The following is a 21,737-nucleotide window of genomic DNA, read 5'->3' on the forward strand; positions in this document are numbered from 1 at the left end:
AATCATGCATGCAGCGTACGATTGCCATGAAATTCAGAAAAAGACATGGCACCCTTTTCACATTGGCCTATTATAGCACTGTATCGACAATAACCTATCTGACCTGGCGGAGACCTGTGCTCGTTTAGATTTGTTTTGCTTGCACAATTAAGAATGTTATTTAGATAAGTTGTTTAGACAGATGCAAGGTCTGTTTACCTAGTAACCTAGTACCCAGTTACCAGGGATGTAGTGGGGGGGGAACGCGGGGGTACGGAGTGCCCACACTTCTCTCAAGTCAAGTCAGTTGATATTATATTTTCAGGTCGTTCTGACCCAGCAACTGGTTGAAATAGGCTCGCCAGCCGTGCTGAAATGAGCATGACTAACAGCAGATGGTAATATAAGATTTGAAAATGGATTAATTAATTGGAAATATCAGTTGTGGAGCTATTTTGCATGGGAAGTTTGGCTGATGATCCGGTCATCAAATTATTGGTTGAGAACCACTGGTCTAAGGCTATTTCTGCTGCCGCGCAGACCCGTTTTAAGCCAGCAAAAACGTTATGTGCACGTGCACGGACGCACATGCGTGCACGCGCATTGACGCGCGTGCACGTGCGTGCGTGGGGAGTGCCCACACTTCCAAATTTAGCACTACAACACTGCCAGTTACTTAAATTCTGTTTTTCTTTGCTCTCTACTTACATATAGGCCTGTGATTCTTCTTTTCATTTGTTGACTAGGAATGCCATTTACCCTGTTCTTGCACTTAATATCTGCTAAATGCCAAACAATCAGGAACTTCAGATTTCAACACTAATAGATACTTGTATTCTCCCTTGCATTAGTGAGGTTTAACTTTGATCCTCATTAGACTTTACCACTAGAGCTAAATGAAAAGTGCATTTATACTGCCACCTCCTGGCGATTGGTCTAAATACAAAGCATTTATACTCTTGAAAAGCACTAAAAACCTTCATTCTCACTCTCAGAGCCAACACCAATCAAGCACACTACACATTATACACTTTTACTGTGTCAGAGTGCATGTAATCTATGCAAAACACGCCTGAAGGCAGTGTTACTGCTACTTAGTTCAAGGTTTGACATCATGCAACCCCTTCTTGACCCATGGTAAGCTGCACTACTGGATTCTCACTTTTGCCATTACATTATTTCAATAATTCTATTTTTTCTGTTGAGGGAAAAACAATAGTCAAATGTTTTTAGATGGATCTGTATATTGTCACTGTCGGGCAGAAACCTTGTATCTCCATATTGCAACTGTACTGTAAATGAATGCCCTAACTTCCTCATATTAGTGTCACACGAAAGTAGCAAAAATAGCAGATCTACAAGCTCAACGTGTTATGACACACGAGTTTGTAGAGTTTTGAATTTTGTAATAAGTGAAAGTGGTTAAAGGGGAAGACCACCCATTTCCAATATTGAACTATGTCATTAATATACCTTAGAAGAGTTGTGTGGAAATAAAAACTTAGTTCCCCCCCTTCTGTGTTGCCTAGAACTGGAGGATTGATTTTGGGGTTATAAATGATATAATGATATAAATGATACTGTACTTGCACAATTAATCTTTGAATTCAATTCAGAATTCTCAATGCCATATATTTAAAAGGATATTTATTTATGGAATAATGTGATTTTGCTTTAACATGCATGTGAGATTGTGAGTGAACGTTTTGCAGTCGCTGTCCTCACAGTAACAGGTAGCGAGTGAGGCCTTTCCCGCGAACCTCCCGCAGGCGCTGGCAGTGTCTCAGCATGCTTAGAATGCTCTGGAAACGTTTGTCCATCTTCATCTGACCAAATTCACAAAGGTCGTTCTCCACCACAAAAAACTGGCCTGTTGGGAGAAGAGAGAGCGAAAAGAATAGTTTAATTTCCAACCTGCATACCAAATCCATGACCTCCTGTCATGACTCGTCAGGTTGAGTGATGAGTGTTAAATTGATTTCATTTACTTCTTTCTATTGTTTTAGGGATTCTTATTTCAGTGTTTGGGGGCATGCGTACAAGTGGCTAAATATGTCATTTTACACAGAATAAACCCAATCCCAAGATTCCATGCAACCTTTCATGGTTGGATGTGACTATTGGGGGGCTAGAAGTGTTACTGTAAATAGCAATAAAGAAACTGCTGGCTTAAGGGGGTTCCACACTAGCCGCGGTCACCGCCTCCAAGCAATTCATTTTCAATGGGAGGCGGGCGGCTTTTTCAGCCGCGCAGCGACGTTTTGGGGCGGCGAGGAGAGCGGGCGCGGTCCCGTGAAATCCCCCGCGAGCGTGCTCGTTTGTGCATGCGTACGCGGGCGGTGAGAGATGGATTGTGTTCATATTTGTGAAATACCGCGCGGCGTTTACTCACTGAACAAGTGTGTTTGTGTCTCACCGCGGTGCGGCCACCGCTGATCCTAGCGGCAGCCCCGACAGCAACCGCCTGTAGTGTGTAGGGCACCTTATTGTGTCTAAAAAGACATATTTAGCCACTTTACGCATGCCCCACATTTTAGCACGGTAAACGCGATAAAACAATAGAACAAGGCAAATTAAAACATTTTAACACTCACTTTTTCTTTTCCCTAATTACGGTACTATCTAAAATATGAACCCTTGTTGTAAAAACCAAAGTTGTCCTTTAACTTAATGTACCTTTAGTATCCTTTGTCTCCTCCTCTTTGAAGCGCTGCTGTAGTTTCCTTTCATGGTTGTTCAGGTTCTTTGTTGGCTGGCGAAGGATCTTATACTTGCCCGTCACAGCTGTGTTAATGACCTGCAGCGAAGCATTCAGCTGGCCATATGTTATACGTCCTTTCATGTACCTGGAGAGAGACAGTGCTTAGAATGAGCATACGCCATCTCATGTTTCTATTGAGTGACAACGTTTATAGTTACAAAACAAGTTTGCATTTTACACTTCCCATTTCTCTCAAAGTTGTTTTTTAAGGGGGCTAAATGCCTGAAATAAGGTTGGTGGTTAACACAAGTTTAAGAGATTTTTTACATGTCTTAGAAATCATAAATGCTCATCACAAACGTGTTTACCCAGTAGTAAAACAGCACATTTAATTTTGTAATATGTAACAAAGACAAGCCTTTCACTTCAATCAGTGAAGTTGTAATAACATACTATTAAAAATGTTTTTATCAGACACATCTCTAAACAGTTTGATTACTACAATTGAATAGGCTTAAAATATTTCTATTTAACTAGACATATTGCTGGAAATCCATTAGCAAGGGATATATTTAGTGTTAAGGAGCTTGATATACTGTACGGTACTTCAGTGCGTGCGGTGCACTGAAACACGTGAGCTTGTAGATCTGCAAGTATGAATGCAGCTCTAAGCCCTCCACAGGGGTTCTACTCACGCAGGGATGCCCTCATATTCTGGCATGGTGATGACCTCCATCTCCTTGATGGGACGCTTAGTTGGCTTTTTAATATTCTCTTGCTGAGCTGGTTGCTGATCGGCCGGTCCTTTCTGACAGGGTGGAGGTTCACTGCCCCTGAGAGTTCAAAAACATCCATGATCACGCAACATTATACTTTCTGGAGGGCAAAGCCCACTCTCCAAGCACAGAAAAGTTATTTTACAAATTTAAAAAAAGAGCAATCACACATTCCCATTTCCTGGCGTGAAATGATGCCTTTCATTATGTTTGGCCAATCTACTTTAGCTCACAGTTTAGTGAGCCGTGTTCACGGTTGTTAGCTCACAGCTGTTTCACATGAAAACTTATGTTATTAAGCAGTTACGTTCAAATTTCATCCAGTTTGCTAGAGCAGTAAGCTAATATTTCCACATTTAAATTAACTGCGGGATGAATGCGTTCAATCCCCTTGGTGTTAGCCATAAAAAACAAACCACACGCTAAACATTTTGCGGTTGCCAAGTTAATGAGACCAATTCACACAATTTGTTTCACTCAGAAAGTATAGCTGGGTCCAATCATTACACATAATAGAAAGCTTTCACCACTCACATCATGTCACATGTAACAATTAGAATGTGTTCTGTTTTTTTTTTATAACCAATAATAATCTTACCCTGGTGCTTTCTTCCTGGGCATGTGTTCTGGCATATTGTCCTGTAGATGTCGTCCCTCTTCCAGGTTATTCTGGAAGAACATCTCCACTTCCTGCCAAAAAACAAATATAATGCAACAAACGGTCCAACTTTAATAAACATTATATTAGTAAGTAGTGTTCAATAACTCAACTCAACCCTTTTCAAATTCAAGGACCCCCAATCTTATATTCATTAGGTCACCCTTTTGAATATATTTTTAAATCTCTGACCCAAGAACATATTTACTAGATACCGTGTTAAGTGGTCAGATGGATGGGCCATGTTTTCAATATTTTCAAGTGGGCCCTGATCCAGAAAAGCTTGGGAACCACTACATTAGATCAGTGGTTCTCATCCCTTGTCCCCAGATCATTTTGGGGGTCACAGGTGACAGTGAAGTAGCAATTTAAAGGACTTTTAAGGCCTTTTTAATACATCAAACAAAAGACCATAATGCATAAGAGCAGTGTTGAGTTTTTATTATTATTATTATTATTATTATTATTATTATTATTACTGCGTCAAAAGTAATTAACAAAATAGCCAATCTACATGCTTGTAGGTCTGCTATTTTTCCCACATATCCACAATTTTCCCCGGGGGTTTACTGGAGACTATCAGGACCAAACCTCCGGGTTTAACAGCAGACATACAAGCTCACGTCGCGTCGCAGATGCAACCCGTTGTGAGCTTGTAAATCGGCGGCGGAAGATCGGTGCAAACGTCTGCGCAATGCACTATGGGGCGTAGGAAAATCGTGGATATATATTTATTTTATCTGTGGAACCAAGAATGGGATGCCTCAACTCTTAAATTCCAAGTGCTCATCAGGATGAGGGGCCCCCTCTTCAAATATGACAAGTTCCTCAAACATGCTGGCTGTACGACAACATTACCTTCAAACGTGTCAGTTGAACGTTTTCTTTAGCCACGCGTTTTTCAAACTCATCAAGAAGTCCTGCTATTGTATCGACTTCTTGTGCAATCTTTCCAATCCTATTTCCTGTTTTTCCTACATGTTGAATGGAGCAAAAACAAAAACAAAACAATACCACACATTGTTAAAAGTTTTTTTTTCTGACTAGTGTCAGTGTACAGAACAACAACAAAGACATCATAAATTGACTTTCTCATACCATCATCAACTGACAGCTCCAGCATGTGTTTTAATGACGATATCTTGTCATTTAGGTATCGGGTGTAATCCTCCAACTCACTCATTTTCCTGAAAGAAAAAAATATCATCATTAGGAGAGGGGAGTTTAGCCTTGGCCAGGAGGAGGAGATGGGCAGTGAGATGGGCCACCACTGCCGACCCTGCCATCAGGAGGGTGTAGCGGTTCAAGGGTCGAAACACCTGATGATCGATGGTTACCGCCTGAAGACATCAAATTTTCCTTGCCAAGGCTACATTCACTAAACGTGAATGGAGGAGAAGCATGGTTAGATGTAATTATAATCACAGGGGATACATGTTCACAAATGGCATGTGTCATGTGCCTTTGGATTTCCCCAAGCTAGGATAATAAAGGTATCTATCTATCTATCTATCTATCTATCTATCTAGTAGGAGTTCTATAACTACCTGATGATAACTGAAAATGATTAATCATGAGATAAGAAACCTAGCCTTGGATCAGGACTATCATAGATGGATTTATAATTAATTATAAAGGGGGATTAAAACAGAGTATTATATGGCTTAAACCCTAGGCTGATTTTGTAGTTTGTTTTACGTTAATAGTTAGAAACTATGTCAGATTAAACATGTTTATGTGTGTGAATGTTCAAACATTGACCATGCAGTGGCAGTGTGGTGTACGGCACACGGCACACCTAAATTATAACAAACCCATTATTTATTTGCGACTGAGCCTAGGGTTTACTGCCGCTATAACCTGCATGTTTGTAATCTGCCATTAGTCCAGTTTAAACCTGAACTGAAAAACAAACTGAAAATTACAAAATCAGCCTCTAGATCAGTGGTTCCCAAACTTTAGCTCAATACCAAAAAGAGAAATTAGACATTTTGACAAAAAACTAGTGAAAATAGCAGGTCTACAAGCTCACAATGCAGTGCGAAGTGCTATTTAGATTTTTCATTAATTTATTAATGAAATTACTTCAATCATAGCATTTATTTCATGAAAATCTTAGCTTTTGGGGGAATGTTTTATTAAAATGTTTTTGAAATTAAAACCAAAAATGTAGGAAACCAAAAATTAAGGGAGCCATAAAAATGTGTCCGGACCCACAAATGGGACCCGAACCAGTGTTTGAGAACCAGTGCTCTAGAATCTAGATGGTTTCATGCCCTTCAAGGTATGCCTTCAAGCCAAGGAACTTGCATTCTGGATACAGTCATGACACTGTACCTTTTCCTTTGCAAACTTCTAATAAAGTCTTCAATCAATCAAAACCGGATCGCAGATCTACAGGTTACAGCAACGCATTGTGAGCTTGTAGATCGTCTATATTCGGGCGTCTTTGTTTTTGCATCGCCTGTACGGTGTCAGGCATAATCGCCTATAACATTTTCGCCAGGTCTTTTCGCGGGGCACTTTTGCCGTGGAGGTGAGTGTTTTCACCTAACCTATCTGGCCGTTTCACTGCCGTTGAAGAGCCATTTCGCCTAGCTGTCCATGGTTCCATATTCAGTTCAGAAAGTGACCATTTTGTTGAAGTGACCGTTTAGTATTTGTAGTTTTTTTTTTACTGTATTACTTTTATTTCCGTTTATTAACGTTGACGAGCAATAAACTTTATGGAGCATAACCAGTGTGCAGACTCTACTTGTCCTTAGTTCATGATTCTGCTTGTCTAGCACCTGGGCCACGGATGTGCGTGCAATTCTCTTCATGCGTTTTTATAAACTGCGCCTATAAACGGATTGAAAGACCGGCAAAAAGGGAGTCACAGAGTTGTTTGATTGATTGTAGGCTTAAGCGAAGGAGCGCCGACACAAAAATGTATTAAACAGTGACTGACGGGGGCTGTAGGTGGGTAAAACGGCATTCATTAGCTTTTATCAAACTACAATACAAGCCCAGCATTTCTTCTGTCTTTGCTGCGTGCGCTCTTCAGAGGCGTCAATTGGGTATGGCAAGCTATGGCAGCTGTCATAACGTGCCTACAGGGGGACATAATAAAATGTACTTTTCATGGTGCCTGTTGCTAAGGTATGGCAACATGACTGGTGTCACACCAATATGTTGCCATACCTTAGCTTTTTTTTAACTGACGCCACTGGCGCTCTGAGCTGCCCACAGAGCACAGACTGTCTGTGCTCTCTGCATGCGCCTCAGAGAGGACGCACCAGAGAGAAATAACATTGTGCTTTAGGAGGACCGGGCTGACTTTTTGCCCTGTGCAAAGCCCTTAAGGATTCCAATATTTCTTCTAACTTCTATCTGTATTAATGTGATTTCTATGGAGTGGCATTGCATAGGATAGCCGTCACCGTTGTTTGACAGGTAACACCACCCCACTGGCAAGCAAAGTCTGAGGGTAGGCAAAATGGCTCTTCAACAGCGGTGAATCGACCAGAACGGCCTGGTGAAAAGTCTCTCCTCCAAGGTGAAAAAGCCACGTGAAAAGACCAAATGCGTGTAGGCGAAATTGTTATAGGCGAAAGTGCTGGTGACCGCCTGTACTTAGCTCTGGTCCATCGCTTTCACCTCCCGCATTGCTCCCGGTGAAGCTCTGACAGACCCGTCGGGAAACGCATGGACTCGAGATTGTCGGCCCCGCCGAGCGCTCAATACTAGTGAAAATAAACAAAACCGTTTCACTACTCACCAAACCAAAGGTCGTTTTGCGCTGTTGAAAGTCTATTCTCCGCGGTGGTGAACCCCTCAGCACCCCACCTACTCTGTAAAATACATTATTTTTGGCATGAAATAAAGTGCATCCAACTCGACCGCCGCTTATTTCCGGGTTGTGAACCATTGTATCTGCGGTGGCCGCTAGGTGGCCTGAGGTGTGTGCGTTTTATTTCATGACAAAAATAATGTATTTTACAGAGTAGGTGGGGTGCTGAGAGGTTCACCACCGCGGAGAATAGACTTTCAACAGCGCAAAACGACCTTTGGTTTGGTGAGTAGTGAAACGGTTTTGTTTATTTTCACTAGTATTGAGCGCTCGGCGGGGCCGACAATCTCGAGTCCATGCGTTTCCCGACGGGTCTGTCAGAGCTTCACCGGGAGCAATGCGGGAGGTGAAAGCGATGGACCAGAGCTAGCCTGTACTGTAGCGCATAAAGCGCTAACGTTAGCCCAGTCAGCTGCTATCAAAACTTAAAAAGTGCACTTGCCAACTGAGTCAGATGATGTTTGCATTCATAACACAGTAAACTTACATGAGATGGATGATGTGACACAGCTGCTTCGAATCAACGTTGATTGTTACAACTTGTTAAGTTGTTATGTTCGCAGATTTGAACTCAAAAAGCTTGTATTATTATGATTTCGTAACTTCCCGCTGCAGCTGCATGACGCTTCCGCTTCCTTCAGGGACACCAAGGCTGCGTTGTGTTTCCGCATCCCTCCAGAGTCCATGTGAGTTTACTTTACAAGTTTACACCATTGTTTTACACTGACTCCACTGCAAATGTATAAATAGTTCGTCGCTCTAATTACCTCTTTATTTATTTGTCAAGCGTTCAGTATTTCACTTCACGTTATATATTAAATATAAGCTGTAATGTGTTCTAAATAAGTGGTTCTCAAACTTTTTTATGTCGAGGACCCAGAAATTGACAACCTCCGTTTGAAAAGATATGCCAGGGCAGGGCATAGAGTTTTACAACTCTAGCAGTGATTCTCAACCATTTTAATTTCAGGGACCCCCAGTTTGACAAACAATAGGCTACGGACCCCCATGTAATGGAATTTCTATCTTTGGGACCCCAATTTATATTATAAAATCAAATTTTAACTCTGAGAGTGTACAAATGCGGGTCCATTTGGTTACACACTCTCTGAGTTACAGGCCCGGATCCATTTGGTTCCTAACTATCATTTAGCTGGGGACCCCCTGGAACTCCCTCAAGGACCCCTGGCCTGGGGGTCCTCAGACCCCACTTTGAGAACCAATGTTCTTAAATTACTAAAATTAACATATGTTCAGCTGGAAGAGTCTTGTTTGGCTTGGCTGTAAGCAAAAGGTGCACAGGTAGCACCTTTTGATAAGAGCTTCTAGCTGCTAAATGCCTACATTGTAAAATCTAAAAGCTCAAAATGCTTTGCATTGCGACTTGTAGATCTGCTGTTTTTCTGGGAATTAAAAAAAGTTGAACATTAAAATGAATGAATATGCAATTATGTCAAGTTGGGTGATTATGTAATAATTGTGACAGGCCTAGTCTCAGGCTGTTGATAGACTTATATTTGATTAACTATTTACAGTGAAAAGTGAAACCACCTCCTCCATCAGACCGCCTAGCTGTGCCCAGCGAGATGGAAATGTGCAGCGAGATGGAAATGTGTGACTGGATCCATGGACCATGCCAAGCTGTACTGTGTCTGCTCAGGCCAAGGTCTTTACAGTATGCCCTCTGTCAAGCTAAGGTGAGTATACAGACAAGGATGTTTTTTTTTTTTTTTTTTTTTTTTATAATCTTAGCCTATACATGTACTGTATGTGTAATATTTAATTTGCTGTCTCAGAGATCAATTAGAGGATTGAAGAATTTCACCCAATACCATGCTAAATAACACATTTAAAGCTGATATCAGTATTATTTCTGAATCTACAAGCTTGCGTGTTGCATTGTGATTGTATTTGAGCTTGTAGATCTGGGAAAAAAATATTGAATAGATTTATTTTTATAGGCTATATATATCTTTTATTGTCTCTAATGACATGCCCAGAAGAATGGCGCCAGGTTTGGCTAACCTTTGTCAGCCCTGGGCACGAAGAAGTTCAAGACAACATAGGATACATACTGTTCACATCAGCATTTCCTTGCTTAACTGTAACTGTAACTCAGTGATGACAGTGGAATGGATTAGAGATTTAGTGATGGATAACTGTGTCAGAATCTATTCATATCGCTGGTGATAGATGAATTAAGCACATCAGGGGGCCGATTGACATGCTGTGGATAACAAAAAGGGTAAAAGGTAGTCTATTTGAAACCACTTGCAGTTTACAGTCAGACTCTCTCAGACCCTAGTACACACACGCACACACATGCACACACCCTATGCAGGGGTTGACACTAAGGTCTCAGAGGCGCTTGCCCGTCCGGCAAGTGGGCACTTGCCCAAAAAGTTTTAACACTTTTTATTCTTTCTGGGGCTGTGCGATAAAACATGTCATAAATAAATATACCAAATACCTACATGCTCTATAAAATATGACTATAACATAACACTAATAACATGACTTGTTATTTTATATTTTTAAGTGTAACAACAATGACAGCACAGATCAGAAGACAGAGCACTCTGGCCATGTTTAAGGTGTTTAGACAGATATCTTTGCATCCCCTCTCAAACGAGCACTTGCCCGCACTTGTCGGGCAACCCGATAGCAAACTCCACCTGCCCGACATTTTTATTTACCTGCCAGGGGCTAGTGGGCATTGGGCAACCCTTAGTGTCAATGCCTGCTATGGTTTAAAACAAAGGTTACATTGTCATTGCCTTAAACCTGAGAGGGAGCAAGACAAGCCAGTGACACTATGAAATAAACTCTGACATCATTGCTGTCCCTCTATTTCAATCCCTTTCATCCCTTAATCCCAGACGCCCATCATAAAATAGTTTGAACATCTCCCCAGTTGTTGCGACCGTCAGGTCGCAAGTTACTATGAAAACCTCCACCGGCTGTCCGTCCGTCAGTCAGTCCCTCCGTCTGTCCGTACCGTCGCGTCACACTTTTGGCCCTACTCTTATCTCCGGCACCGTTGCCCCTATCCATGCCAAACTTTGCACACAAACTCCTTGGTTGGCAAACCACAACCTCCGCCCCTGATCTCTCACATGCCCCTCTTCTAGCGCCACCATGAGGTTGCTAAGGCCAATTTGTGCATACATTCGATCTGACGGTCGCTTATCTCATGATTAGGGAGTCTACTGGTTTTAATCTGTAAAGTTGGACATGTATCCGAGGAGCAGAGCAGACCCCATAGTGTCACTCAATGAAATACCGCCTTCTGTGAAAGAATTCAGTTGGCGCGTGCTTCAGTCAAGGGTTTGTGTCACATAGAGTATACATGGTTTCAGAGGCCTTTCCACCTCTTCTGACAGAGGTTTTATATCTAAATAGAGTTTCAGGGTTGCATATTTTCATTTGCTGTGGCTTAAATCAAAACACAAACCTTTAACCCTATACTTCTATATTACTACCCTAAACTAACTTTGAAGTCCATCGGTTGGGTGGTTCCCGAGATACACAAACAAAAGTTCTCGTGAGGGAGCATTTGGTCACCATGCTCCCCCTCTGTCCTTTTTGAAAAGATGTAAGACTGATTTTGTGTGTGCATGTGCGTGTGCGCGTGTACCGTATTTTCCGGACTATTCACGTTATTCCTGGCCCCGCCCCCGGCTTCCTGTTCACATCCTGAAAGAAAATAAAAAACATCATTTGGTTTCCTGTGTCCTTGCATTAAAGTGTCAGTAGAGGCGCTCTGGGCTCTTGGCTCTGAATGAACCGGTGTTGCCATGTCTGCTTATAATAAGCAATTTGTGTAGTTGTTTATTGGGCTTACTTTCTAATATTTTTTTTTTTTTTCTTCTATAATTTTTATCCCACAATTTTGTAACCCATTTTTTCACCCAGTGCCAATTGCCTATGTAATCCTGGGCTCTGCTCTCCCTCTGCCAACCTGGGGAGGCAACAGACTGACCTCATGCTTCCTTCTATGCATGAGGAGTTGCTTCTTTTCACCTGACAGTGGAGATTTCCCTGGTTTGGACGTAGCGCATGGAAGGAACACGTTATTCCAACCAGTTCCTTTCCCCTCCATCAGGCGCCCCGGCTGGCCAGGGGGAGGCATTATTGAGACCAGGATTACGTGCATGTTTTTGTGAGGGTATCAACCCTAGGAGACACGGGGAGAACATGCAAACTCCACACAGAAAGGCCCTATCGCCAACCCCACCTAGGGTGTGGGCGCTGATGACGCGGAGGAGGAACACGCCGCCAGTGCCCACAGCGTCCCCCGGCGGGAATCGAACCCAGGACCTTCTAGCTGTGAGGCGAAGCGCTAACCACTGCGCCACCGTGCCTCCACTTTCTAATATTTTTTAAACCAGTGGTTCCCAAATCTTTTCACAAGGACCCCAGTGTAATATATTTGTCCACAGTTGCAGACCCCCATCTGAAAATATGTGGTGCCAGGGACCTCCACACAGATTTATGTTGTTAAAATCTTTCAAAAATATTCAAATTTCTTTTTTTCCCCTCAATATTTTTTTTAAATAGCAAATATACAAGCTCACAATTTGTGCGCTTGCTGATATGCTATTTTCAATTGTAAATGTAAAGTAGTAAAGCCTAGTTGCTTCTGTTAGGCTTATTTCTTTGGCAAAATCTGGCAACAGACAATTCCGTGTCACTTCCTTACTTGGGAGGAAGTGAAAAGATGTTTTTTTTAAGCACACACCCTCTGTAAAAGAAAATGGCAGCCTCCATAGAATGGCCAGGAATATCGTGAATAAGGCGCACTTAAAAGCCTTTAATTTTCTCAAAAAACTACAGTGCGTCTTATAATCCAGTGCGCCTTATATATGGATCATTCATTGACATTGACATTCCCTTTAGCACAGCTCCATCTGTTGGATGCATAACGCAACGGTAGCGTCTATTATGTGCGCCTTATAGTCAGGTGCGCCTTATATATTAAAACAGTTTGAAAATAGACCATTCATTGACAGTGCGCCTTATAGTCAGGTGCGCCTTATAGTCCAGAAAATACTGTATTTGTCATTGCCAGACACTATGAGGGTGTATGTGGTAGTTGTTTGTGTGCTTGTGTGGAGAGTCACCAATAAGACTCCCTATTCTTGAGATAGCAACCGTCACATCGCATACACAAACTTTTGAAGGCAATCGTAGCCAATCAGGAGGGAATATGGGAAATGGGACAGATCCATGTTGATGACATGACTTTAGAGATACTGTGTACCGCTTTGCATGATTTTAGGCCAAAATCTGTAGGAGCAGTGTCCAAAAATGTGTTTTGCAAAAATCGGCCTGATGGTGGCGCTAGAAGAGGGCCATCATCGGTGAGAAATCAGGGCTGGAGGTTGTGATTTGCCGTCCAAGGAGTGTGTCTGCAAAGTTTGGCATTGATAGGGCCAACAGTGCCAGAGGTAGAGTAGGGGCAAACGTGTGACGTGACAGACGGACAGACAGACAGCCGGTGGAGCTTTTCATAGTAACTTGCGCCCTGACGGTCGCAATTAATGCTGAACCGTGTGGATGCGTGGGGTTTTTAAATGCTTTCTGCACATGTGTGGATGAGCGTTTTGAGAGCATTGAGTTTGCACCTGCATGAAATGTGCAGAACAAATGAAATTCACTTGACTTGCTTTAAATTAATGTTTATATAAAAGATATGTTCAATAGTAGAGCAGTCAGAAGATTCCAGGTTAGATACCTGGCTCCCCTTGGGTTAGTGTCGAAGTGTCCTTGAGCAAGGACACTCTGCCATTCGGGGTGTAAATAAGGGAATGTAAGCACATTATGAAGTAGAATTCTCAACGGGCCTGAAAATTAAGGCCTGGCCCTACTTGGCCCTAATACATTTTAGGCACTACCCGGCCCGAAAATGTTGGGTCGGGTTCGGGCAGAATTTGAGAAATCTATTATGATGCACTTTGGATAAAGGCGCAGGGCGCAGGCACTATACAAATGCAAGATTTACCAATTAATTTAAATAATATTACAGTATGTTGTTGAAGCCTTTTTGCTTATATAAATGCCCCATGTTGGAAACATAATAGCATTTTAATAATTATATATATATAATATTTTTTGTCTTCATTTTTGGCTTTTATAGGGAACTGTCAGAAAATGACAGGGTTCAAATTTTCAGACCCCTCCCTCACTTTCTGTTGGGTTCAGTTCAGTTTTGACCCTCTCAAAAGATTCTTGCATCTATTTCTGTGACTTGATGATAAGGTGGGACTATAACAGGCCACTTCACATTTTGGCCCATAACTCTTGAACCATAGGTTGTACAATCCAAATATTTTCCCCCTGATTCCTGGGATCATAGCACTACTCCCTCCCATGTCATCTGGACCAGAATTTTCATTTTGCATTTTCTTCAAAACACAGTTTTGCTACTACTCCTACACGTTTGCCCAAAACTCAAATAAATCGGTACATATTATCTCTAGTTGTGATCAAGATGTATCAGCCAGATTTGTCTATTCAAATAGGCTATGCAAGCTGTCCAAAGTTAATGGGCCCAGTGTAGGCAACCCAGCCTGGTGGAGACCTGTCTCCTAGTTTACTGTGCTTTCAAAGCTCCTGGAAGTGTCTTTTATTGATTTCAGTGAACAAGCTACATTCTATCCTCACCATTGGATCCCTTGTAGACCCTCCTCACCATTGGATCCATTGTAGACACACTATAGCTATGTATGCCACTAATAGTCCAATTGAATTCAGAGAGTGTAATTTTTGAAGGTTTATTAGAATTCTCAATCTATTTACAGCATTTGTTTTTGTTAAAGACAGTCATTTCAGAAATACATTGGGTGATCTATTCATCATTGTCATCTAGAATGTCCTCCCTTGTAGCGTTTGCACAGTCTCCACAATATTTGCAGAGAGGAGAGCAAGGGAGGTGATTGAGTGTGTCCTTTGATGAAGGTACTGTATCATACGACAGGAAAGAGCTTCTTCACATGACAGATTCTTCTTTTTCTGCAGATAGGAGTTCCTTGATGGACATAGTAAGCTCTGGATGGATTTCATATTCTAAAGACTTTTTTGTCAAGTCTTGTTCTTTTAAAAGCTCTACATATATTGACTCAATGTCGATCAAAGACAACTCAACCCTCATAATATGACAGCCATCATTGTTTTGATGTGTTTGTTGAATGTCAACTATTAGAACTTTGTCAGAAAGATCTTCCTCCATCAGGTCAGGCTGTAGTAGGACACCTGGAGGATCTTCCTACCAGATCTGTGGGACAACTTCAAGGGACTCTGTCTTGTGCATCTTCAACTGTATCAGAGTGGCTTTGTCTGTGGGCATGTACAGGTTTTAATCGACAGCACACAGAGAACAGGGGAACCATTCACATCTCTTCCAGTTCAGGAACAAAACTTAGTCGGCTGCCTTGGATGATTATAAATCTTGCCAGCCACGTTCCTCGCACATTTTGATGACTGTGTCTTTTTTCTTTTCTTTTTTCATTTTGTCCCAAACTGAGTCTTGCTGTGGAGATGAAACGTTCTGAAACAAACTCCTCAAAGCACTTGTCTCTTTTTTACGTTCTGTCGATCTGGAAGCTTTTGGGAAGCTGTTGAGGTAGACTAGACCAGTAAGATGAGGTGTAATAATGATTAACAACCACATTAAAAGTATTTTTTTGACTGAAGGTTTGGGATGTGGGGAGTGTTGGGGCAGCACCTGGCCAGTCTTAGAAAATCAGAACAGAAACCTTTGAGATGCAGAGTTAAGCCCTTTGCACACAGGACAGTTGCGTTTTTTTCGTTTGCTGCATGAATAAAACGCATTGGATTTGGTGTGCAATGCTGTGCGGAATCGGCGCTGCGGATCCCAAAAGGAGTCATAGAAGGAGTGATGAGTTTTTTACCGCATGCGACAAGACGCACGAATCGAACTGGGTTCGATCGAGAAAAAGACGCACGGCCGCAGCCACTCGTCGCGCGGCCAATTCGGATCCGGTGTGCATGAGGTCGTAGAGAATCATTGTTTTCTTTTTGTGTGTGTGTGTGTGTGTGTGTGTGTGTGTGTGTGTGTGTGTGTGTGTGTGTGTGTGTGTGTGTGTGTGTGTGTGTGTGTGTGTGTGTGTGTGTGTGTGTGTGTGTGTGTGTGTGTGTGTGTGTGTGTGTATATACACCTATGTATGTATGTATATATATATATATATATATTCTTCTGTATGCTTTAAAAGTAATAAATCAACTTACTCTATATATTAGAGTATAACTATAATATTATGAAAATTGGACATTAACTGGCTGGCGTACTGCTCTGGGAGGTCCAAAAATTGATGGACCCCCCCCCCCCCCCCAAATCAATTTCTGATACTTGGGACCCTATAGAAAGAACCAAGATCTGCAACCAAAAATAAATTTGAGCATAAAAATCCTACGGGAGCTGTTTTTTGGACATAGCATACCGCACTAAGACACACTCGCCCCCCATTTCTTTTGGGGACTGCTCGCCCTCAGCGGTATTCGTTTTACTGAGGTTAAGGTTAAGAATACGCTTAGGGTGTTGGCATAGTTTCACTGAGGTTAAATTTAGGAATAATGTTAGGTTTAGGTACAGTTTTACAGAGGTTAGGTTTAGGAATAAGGTTAGGTTTAGGCATATTCGTTTTACTGAGGTTACGTTTAGGAATACCTGGTGGCGACCGCTCCAAAGTCGCCGGATATTAGACCCGGGGCGAGCGTTCTTGTATTCTATTCTCCTGTTTTGAGATGTTTTGAGATGGCATTTGGGCACATTTCTGTTGTAAATTCTAAAGGTAGATGGGAAGATAACAGTAGGTAGTTTTGGGATCTGTGTGCGTGTGAGTGCGTGCGTGTGTGTATTTATGTCAGAGAGGGTTGGGCGGTGTGCCTAGAGAGGGTCTTGGGTTTCAGGCCTCTTGGAAAATGCTATTTCAGTCATGTGTAGCATGCCAAGCAAAGGGGCTACCAACAGTAGCTCGGATTACACACTCACACCCTGTGATTGATGGCTGCACACGTCAGAAGAGCTGCCCTGAACCCCCTCGGGTGTCCCTCTCCTCGTCCACCTCGCTGCTCCTGTTCCGTCTTCAGTTGCCCTGTGATATTGTCAAGGTATCTGTGGTCATCTGTGACTCTACAAAATAGTTTTTCTTCCTCACTGTAGTGATCACACACACACACACACACACACACACACACACACACACACACACACACACACACACACACACACACTACAGCATCTACTGTAGTTGATGATGGCTGATTCACAGACACAGAGATTGATGCCTTTATTTCCAGTGAAAAATACTGAAATAGACCTGAATAGCACTTTATCGCCTCGGAATATTCACATTCTATGATGATCAGACATAGACAAACGGTTAAAAAATATATTTCCGGGGGAAATAATCACACGAAAAAAGACTGGATGGTTGAAATGTCATGTAATGGTAAAATGTTAATCGCTTATTTATTTATGCTTTGTATAAAGGGATCCCCCAGGGATCTCTACTAGGTCAGCTCCTTATCTCCATCTAATCATCTAATCAAATCTCTTTGTCAAAAATAAATACAAGTACATAGCCTGATTCCTACAGGTTGATGCCTTTATTTCCCATGACAAATCTAAATGATTTAGCTTTATCCTCTCATAATATTTGTGTTCTGTGTGGATGTATTCATGACACCATGGTTAGAAAAATACCTGTCACATATAGACAACATTCCTGGCCGATTGCAGGAGGGACGCCCCGCCCCCAAGTCGAAAGGGAACTTCCGGGTTCTCTCTGTCAGGCATGCATATAAACGTGTTGCCAAGTCAATTTATTTACCTAAACTATCTTGTTTTTTTTGCTTATTTATATTGCAAGAGTTGGCTTGTTTGGCTTATTTCTCTCACAAATTTTGGCAACACTGCCCAGCGCTGCAGTAAAAGATTATGACAATGAACTGAAAGGGTTAAACCAACGGAGGTTTTTTTTCCAGCTGTCAGATGGTGCGGTGACTGCGGTCATGGTCTCTTGATATGCAAGCGCACCGCTATCTTCGATGTTTTTATTCTATCTACACCAGTTAATAGTATTGATGACATCCTTAACATATCCTAAACTCAGCAAACTCCCCAGAGAAGCAGCACGACTCACAACAACAACAACAACAACAACAAGGTAAAACTCTCATGCTAGCTAATTAGCCTTGTTAGCTACGATCTTTTACTGTATGGGGACTACTCTTGTTACAACTAAGTACAAGTTATTTTCACTTGTGACAACACAACATTGATTATAATTGAAATACAAGCTCTTCGCTGTTGTGTTGTATCTGTGAATGCAATTGTTTTCTGTCTTTCAGACCTGTACTGTACGTCCAGGACCAATGAAGCCAGATGTGAGGGTCTCCTCATCATATTTATTGCAATAAAATATTTATACACACTTTTCTTTGACTTGTCCATGCCTTTTTTTTTTAACTGTTGAGGGTTTCAAATGTTGTACTGTATATTGTGTTATTGAGATAAGGAATGTTCCCAATGATGCTTTGAAGGAATGCTTTTAAACACTTGTCATTTTCAATTAATCCAGTTTGTTTTTGTATCTATTAAAGCCAAATGTATTCATTGTTTTGACGTGACAGTTTAGGATTTAATGATTAAATGAGCATTAAATATGAATGGATATTTATATTGCCTTGATTAGGATTAAATCGATGATTTACAGTGATATAGTGAAATGAACACAGCATAGGATGCACATAATAGGTGGGCTAATGTGTATTATGTCTATTCTGGAGTGGGTTGAGTTGTTGACAGGCCTATTTGTAAAAACATTAATGCATATCACACAACACAAGCCAACTGTGACTTCATCCCAGAACAGAGGAGAATGGAGATGACAACGTTTGACATGATCAACCAGCGTTCTGAAGGGAAAAGGTTTGCTAGCTAGAAATCATACAACATTCGCTTCCATGAAATACTGATTAGGTTCAATGCTTGCTTTCAAATACACAAATCTGTTTATTTGTAGGCCTATATCAATTCAATTCAAAGGAGCTTTATTGGCATGAGAAGACATGTTTATATTGCCAAAGCAAGTGTCAAATAAAATAAAAACAGTTTAAAATGGCGAACATATAATATGACATGCAGTTGGAGGGAGTACAGCATTGTGTAAAAAGCTATGTCGCATTGTGACATTTTATATATATATATACAGGGTATAAAGCTTTTGAAACAATTTAAATAGCGTTATTTTTTAAGAAGTTTGCATATGAAAAAAGGTAGTTTCATGACAGTACACTAGTACAAGGTCAACTAAAAGCATACGCCCAAGAAAGCCTATGGCAATTGTTTCAATTGAGATCTCTTTTTTTTTTCCTCCAACTCATAACATTGAATGATGGCAGAACAGGTGTGTATCGTCACAACTCATTTATTTATCAGCAGAGTGGATGAGTGTTGCCATTAAGTGACATTGTTAACATAAGTTACAAAGTAAAATTACAAAGTAAAACAATCCCGTCTCATTAGTTAAGAGGAGAATCAGATCAGATGAACGTAAACAGGAAATCGCGCTACGATCAAGCCCAAAAAAGGGCTTCCGGTCGGAAGTAGGGGGCGTGGCCAGGCATGTTGTCTATATGTTGGTGTTATTAGTAAAGTATTATCCACATGAACGCTATAGCATCCTTATTGTGGGCGTGATATAAAGTTTGAAATGCATTGTGAGCTTGTAGATCGGCTATTTTCGTCCGAGATTTGGTGCAAAGGGACAAAGGAGAGAATTATATTTGATAGAATCACACCTTTGAAAGTAATAGCTCATAAGATGACACCACCTGTCTATTGAACTCGATAGACGCGGGGTCGCTAGTTTTGGATAACCTGATGTATTACAACTCTATGGATAGACCCCTGAGGGACCCCAGTCAATTAAATATATGCTTTTAAATGAAGGATGAGATGTCCCACAAACACATAATTGCCAATTATGTCCCTGCTTCACAGTGCAAAGATGCAGTACAGCGATGCCGCCATCGTGATTGATTTTCAAGTTGGGTTGCATGCTTGCTGACTCGGCAAAGGGCAAATCTGGGCTCTGTGGTGGAGGATGGCTCTTAGTGAGCTCCTGGGAGGTGCGAGTGTGTGTTCTAAAAAGTGAAAATGTTCTGCCAAAGTGAAATATTGCTTTAACCTTCCTCTACCCCCGGCCTCCCCTTCCCAACATTCTCCCATATACATGCACACATAACCACAGTCTCCTGTCAGCCTCTCACCCTAACTCTCTTCCTTGGAAAACGCACACACACGTGTCGTGCATTCAGTGCACACTCTTCTTGCCAAGCTTTTCATGCACATACGCAACACCAGCTCCAGTTGCGGTGGATTTAAACACCAGGCTTTTAATCGTGCCTCTGTGGATCTTTTCTATCAACAGATACGGGGGGCTTAAAAGTGGAAATCCACTGTTCACTTGCTAATGATGGATCATCACTCATTCTCAGTTCTTTCTTGACAGGTTAGATATGGATATCCTTCTCTTGCCAGTGTTTACTGTGCAAATCCCAATCACCCAGCATAAATAAGTGCAAAGTGCAGTGCAATTGTCATGGCTATAGTTTACAGCTAATGCAGCTCTCATTTTCATGCCCAGCATTGTATAATTGTCTTTGCCAGGACAGACGGGCAAAGGCCGGAGGCCGTCTATTTGTCACCGAATGAACTGTTAAGGAATCGGATATTTAATAGCAAATCGTTATGGAACTGGAATCGTTAAAATACTTAAGGATCCCAACTCTATCAGTATGTGTTTGTGAAAAGCTGATCTCTTGGACGTCGTGAAACTTTGCGCCCACACTCCCAGTAGGCCTAAGAAGAACTAGGAGAAACTCTGCCCCAAATGTTTCAAATGGGCCTCATTGTGGCCTCTAACCCTTGAACGGTTGGTCGTGTAATCAACATTCATTTTCCGATGTATTCCTTGGCTCGGGTCATGAGTCACCGTTAAGTCTTAAGGTGCCCTGAATGTTTCCAGCCATCCTGTTTGTTGTACGTATCTATAATCATCGGCTAGCAGAGTCAGTGTCCTCTTTTAAATTGCCTTTAAAAGTGTTTTTCCTAAGGATATGGTGTTTTACATGTTTTGTGTTTAAAAAAATTATCTTTTTTTTTTTTTATTTACCCCTATGTTTTAAGCACTTTGGAACTAGGTTTGGAAAAGCGCTATACAAATAAAATGAATGAATGAATGTTCATTGTCAATCTGAATGTTCATTGTCAATCTGATGATTCATTCAGGATTACTGTAGATTGGACTTCTGTGTTATGCAATCGCAATTAGGTTAATACTATTTCATGAGGTACTGGTCAGATCCACAAATCAGTTACACTATTTACTGTATGTCCGCCAGGCCGTGAGCGATTATGATTTTCGACAATGACTGCCAAACCGTGACGTGATACCGTGATATTCCATAAATGAGAGTGAGGGGCCTATATTTCTTACAAAAATCATTGAATGCTACAAATGCAATTCAATTTGAATGGCATGTTGAGGGGCTTCTATAGCACGCACAATCGCACGTCCAAAAGCACTTTAACCTCTGCCCATAGGGTCACCACAAACGTGAGAAGTTGCACCGTATGTTGTAGAAATGCTATTTCTCTTCACAGCTTCCTTGCGTCCTGACAGCTGCAGTCCATGATGACAGCCCTAGCTATACTGTAGGCAAGCCAGCCTAGATAGCCAGGGCTGGCAAAAAGACTATAAT

At 41.6% G+C, this 21,737-nt stretch overlaps 1 protein-coding gene across 1 annotated transcript; it reads right to left on the bottom strand.

The window, feature by feature from the left end:
• Positions 1–1,700: 1,700 nt before the first annotated feature.
• On the bottom strand, positions 1,701–8,552 carry ska1 (spindle and kinetochore associated complex subunit 1; the record flags this gene model as incomplete). The annotated part of the gene is made up of 7 exons (XM_080736516.1): positions 8,434–8,552; positions 5,213–5,301; positions 4,973–5,088; positions 4,055–4,146; positions 3,376–3,513; positions 2,656–2,825; positions 1,701–1,849 (listed from the first exon to the last, which is right to left on the bottom strand). Coding segments are annotated over exons 1-7 (756 nt in total). The 5' UTR covers positions 8,436–8,552.
• Positions 8,553–21,737: the final 13,185 nt, after the last annotated feature.

Source organism: Nannobrachium achirus (assembly GCF_963921795.1).
Source record: "Nannobrachium achirus genome assembly, chromosome: 11".
Lineage (NCBI taxonomy): Eukaryota > Metazoa > Chordata > Actinopteri > Myctophiformes > Myctophidae > Nannobrachium > Nannobrachium achirus.